The sequence below is a fragment of the Suncus etruscus genome, chromosome 4 (assembly GCF_024139225.1).
Source record: "Suncus etruscus isolate mSunEtr1 chromosome 4, mSunEtr1.pri.cur, whole genome shotgun sequence".
Classification (NCBI taxonomy): domain Eukaryota; kingdom Metazoa; phylum Chordata; class Mammalia; order Eulipotyphla; family Soricidae; genus Suncus; species Suncus etruscus.
In genome coordinates, this window is record NC_064851.1 from 17,598,518 (window position 1) to 17,603,062 (window position 4,545).

At 60.9% G+C, this 4,545-nt stretch overlaps 1 protein-coding gene across 1 annotated transcript; it reads right to left on the reverse strand.

Moving 5' to 3' along the window:
• Positions 1 to 2,497: 2,497 nt before the first annotated feature.
• Positions 2,498 to 4,186, reverse strand: FAM43B (family with sequence similarity 43 member B). The gene has a single exon (XM_049772066.1). It carries the CDS (start codon positions 3,596 to 3,598, stop codon positions 2,540 to 2,542), a length of 1,059 nt encoding a protein of 352 aa, XP_049628023.1. The 5' UTR covers positions 3,599 to 4,186; the 3' UTR covers positions 2,498 to 2,539.
• Positions 4,187 to 4,545: the final 359 nt, after the last annotated feature.

A 4,545-nucleotide genomic window follows, 5' to 3' on the forward strand; every position in this document is an offset into this window, starting at 1 on the left:
ACTGCCACATGAGTTCTCCACTACCACTGTCCCCAAGGGAAAAAAAAAACACAGTAAAACTCTCCAGGCTTCAGCCTGGTAGTCATTGTTTCATCTAAACAAGCTCATCTTCCACCTACCAAGGAAATGTAGCTGGGTAGGGCCCTTCATTCACCAAACACATTTAAAATGGAGGCACAAGCAATAAAACAACTTGTTTGTGGGTGAGTAGAACAGGGAGGCAGACACACTAGTACAAGAGTGGGACTGATTATTTACCAAAGTGTTTTCACAGACAAGATTCCATGTACTTCTACCAAGCCTGTGAGGTAGATAGTGTCCCCCTTTTCCCACCAATTTGTGATGCTGAGAGACTGAGCACATCATCTCACAGCTGATAAGGTAGCCTATTCATGTAGTCTAGTGTGTGTTGTGTATTCGGGGGTTCTACCAGAAATAAAGGTGGAGTTGGGCCTGAGGCTGGGTGTACTTGTGTGAATGATAGAATCCTATCATCATATAGAGATAGTGGGGGACACAATGAAGGGACAGTGGCCAACTATGCCTGAGCCAGGAAAGGTTTTGTGTCTCAAACACCAAAGGCTGCCCGAGTCCCTGCTCCCAATCTCACACAATCTTCCCATTTTATTACAAGTGGGGAGAGATGAACAATGATCGTGCAGTTGGGTACCTGGGTGGGTCCTTGACTGGTGAATCCCAGTTACTCCATGATAGTCATTCCCCCCAGCTTTTCTGACTCCTGACTCTGGTTCCCAGAGGGTGAAGCAGCAGGGGCAATCTCTATTCTGGCAACACCATTGGATCACTGGATCACTGGTAATCACAAAGGTCATTCTTTGGGGCATTGGGAAACCCATGCCCAGCTCAGCATAGACAGGGAGAAGAAGGCCAAGTTCAGGATCCACCAGTGCTGGTCCCACAAGTCTGGCCAGATTTCTCCATCTCCTTCCAAAGTAAACCTCCACCCCCTTCTCAGTCCCCCCAACACTTCCTAGGAGACAGTATAGACCATATGCTTGTCACATCTGTTACAGAGTACATGGTTGAGGAGAAGTCCCCAGCTTAGTTCGCCTTCCTTGCCAAATGCCTCAGAGATACATGAGTCTGGGTGTCCAGGGGCACAGACAGCTGACTAGTACCATGCCTTTTGGGGTTCAATGTATGCAATGTTCATAGGAAACACACACTGCTGCCATCCAGGAAACAGTTTCCCAGCAGTACACCCCAGACAGCCCCCCCAATCCTGAGAGCGGTCTTCCAGCCTGCTCAAAGGGAGGAGGCACAGAAGGGACCACTTCTTCTCACCTCTTGTCCTCTGGGGTTCTGATCATCTTTCTTTTTTTTTTTTTTTTTTTGGTTTTTGGGTCACACCCGGCAGTGCTCAGGGGTTACTCCTGGCTGGCTGTCTGCTCAGAAATAGCTCCTGGCAGGCACGGGGGACCATATGGGACACCGGGATTTGAACCAACCACCTTGGTCCTGTATCGGCTGTTTGCAAGGCAAACACCGCTGTGCTATCTCTCCGGGCCCTGGTTCTGATCATCTTTCACCCCCCATATGCCCGGCATCAAACACAGCACAGGAGAGGTGACAGGCTGAAAAGGTGGGTAGTTTTATTTACAATACTCAGTTGGTGACATAGGTCTTTGGGCTTTTGCGGCCGAGAGTCACTGGGCAGGAAAGTGGTCCCTCCTCTGGGACAATGACACACCTGCCTCACCCTCCTGCCTTCTGCCTGGGAGCATTCCTCCCTGTCCACTGTTTGCTGAGTCAGAATACTAGGGCACCTGCCAAAAGTTCTGGAGGCCCAATCTTGATGACGCTGTGGGGCATCCGTGGGCACCACAGACACCTCTGCAGTGATCTGGGATGGGGGAGGAGACCAGGGTCCAGGTGTGGGCCTTGCACTGGTGCAATGGAACCTATTGTCTGGGTGGGATCTTTCCCAGGGTTCCCAGACGAGGTGGGTGTAGTGCAAAAGCCAACTCGGGTCCTCCCACACTCTCTGGCTCTCAGGCTGCAGTTCCAGTTCCCCCTAAAAGGGGGTGTGCCTCTGGGGGGGGGGGGTTACTCACCCCGGGGAGGGAAGGGATCTAACCCACCCACTCTTTTAGATTTCTGGAAACGTCTTCGCCTCTTCTCTTCAGAGGATGGCTGGATGGGAGGAGTAGGGTAGCCAGTCTATGGGCAGACCTGGTCTAAAGCGTGGGAGGGCGTGGGCCATTTCCACAATGGAGACTGGGGAGAAGGGGAGAGGGTCGGATTTCGGGAGAAAGGGAGGCAGAGATGAACACTGCATACCGTTGCCTTTCTCCACCCCACTCCCCAGCAATCAAGGGAATAGTAGGCACCACCCAGAGAGTCAGGATGCGACGTGGGTGGGCAGTCAACAACGGATACTGAGAGAGGCAAGGGCCAGGTTGGGGAGCGGTGGGGTGCCAAAGCGGGGAGCGCCAGGGGGGTGGTGGTGAAGGCTGGAAGTTGTCAGCCAGGCCAGGCCTTGTGTCCAGGGTGGCGAGCACCCCTCACCCCCCCGTTCTCACCCCGCCAGGCCCAGCCTCTCCCTGGGGCCGCCGGCCTTCCAGCGGCGGGGCTGCGGTGGTGGAGGCGCGGGGGCACCCCGCAGGCTGCACGTCCTCAGCTCCCGGGCCAGGCTGAGCACCTCGGAGCGCTCGCGCTGGGGGGCTCCTTCCTCGCGCGCGCTCGCGTCCCCATCCTTCTCCTCCCCGTCGTCCTCCTCGTCCTCGTCCTCGTCCTCCTCCTCCTCCTGGATGCTACTCAGGCGCGGCGCCCCCCGGCCACGCTCGGCGGCCGGCGGCCGGTAGGCGCACTTGGCGTTGAGCAGGCGGCGCAGCGGGGCGCGCGGTACCGAGGCGCTGGCACCGCCGGCGCGGAGATGGAGATGCTGTTGGCGCACGTGGCGCGCATCGCTCTGCCGCTGCAGCCGCTTGAAGTCGCTCAGGGCCGCCAGCGTGGTCTGGCGGAGCAGGCGGGCCAGGGCGCGGGCCTTGTGCGCCCGTGCCAGCAGCACGGCGTGGCATCGCAGCACCACGGCCTTGTGGCGCGCCTGGTGTCGGTACACCCAGGCGAAGACGCGCGGGTGCCGCCCGTCCGCCGCGCAGTAGGTGATGCGGGGCAGCAGGTAGGCGTGCCCGGCGGCGGCCCGGCGACCCCCGGAGCCCCCCGCGGTGGCGGTAGCGGTGCCGCCGCTGGAGATGCCGCGTTCACACGGCTGCATGCGGAGCCCGTGCGGGCCCAGGGTCAGCTTCATCTTGGCACCTCCGGCCGGCCCGCAGCGCGCCCAGATCTTGCCCACGGCGTCGTCGGTGCAGCCGTCCCCCTTGGCGTGCAGGGTGACGGCGTTGCCCAGGTACCACACCGTATAGGTCGGGTCCTCCCGGTTGAGCTCCACTTTCTGGCGCCGGCTACGGAACACGCGGCCCAAGCGCTCCAGCGGCCAGTCGGGCAGCAGGTCCGGGCAGGAGCGCAGGAAACTGGAAAGCAGAGACGTGTAGGCGAGTCCCGGACTCAGGCTCTTCGCCTTGCACTTGGTCTCGTCCTCCACCAGCACGAATTTGTCACGTCTCCAAGGCAGCATCGTGGCTGCGGCGGTGGCTGGGGTGACCAGGAGCGCGCGCGCGCGCGGGTGTCCGGCCTGGAGACCCGGGAAGAGGAGGGCGCGCGGCCGCCTATGGCCAGGCGGTCGCCAGCAGCCCCCAGGCGACAGTGCCGGAGCCGATCTGTACCCGGAGATGCCCAGATCCAGGCAGGCAGGCAGGCAGGCAGGGCTGGCAAGCTTCGTGGATGCCCGGTGGGTGCCCAGCCGGCTCGGCAGGCGAGATGTCCGGGGCGGTGGCCGTGCAGACGTCTTGGGATCCGCTTCTCCCACCGGGAGTCGCTCCGGGCAGTCCGGGAATCCAGGAGTGGGGAGAGGGCAAAGGCTGGGAGTGAGTGGCGGAGGCGTCCCCACCAAACCCGGCACCAAGAGGAGGATCCCGCGGTCCCCGCCGCGCAAATTGCGGCGGCAGGGAAGTCGCGGGCGCACGGGGGTTGGAGACTGGCTGCTCCGAAGGGGGACCGGGTGTGCGACTGCGGGGGGGACTCCTTCACGCGTCGCGGCTCCACCCCCGCCGCCTGCCTACATCAGCGGGCGGGACCGCTGGTTCCCTTGTCCCCTCCCCTCGTTGTCCTCTCGCTCTCCCTCCTCCTACCACCCCCAGCTGACCAGCGGGGCTCCTTCTCCTCGCCGGCTCGGACCTGCACTGGAGCGGTGGAGAGGATTTAATCATTACCGGAGGGGTGGGGGGTGGAGGGAAGAAGCCACTGAAGGAGGAGGAGAATCTCTTGCAACCCTGCAGGGATGTCTCGGTTCCCTGGGGTCTGTCTCCAAGCTCTGGGTGGCGCTTGAAGGAACCCCCACCTCTCCCTTTTCTCTTTCTAGGACTCCAGCCGCCCCTCACCCACAGTCTGTCTGTGGCTGTTTCCAGCTCTGAGTGTCCTTTGGGGTGGGTTCCTGATGGGCCTGGCTTGGCCTGTCCAGCCTCC

Excerpts from the sequence above, each read along its gene's own strand:
- FAM43B (XM_049772066.1), bottom strand. The coding sequence starts at position 3,598 with ATGCTGCCTTGGAGACGTGACAAATTCGTGCTGGTGGAGGACGAGACC.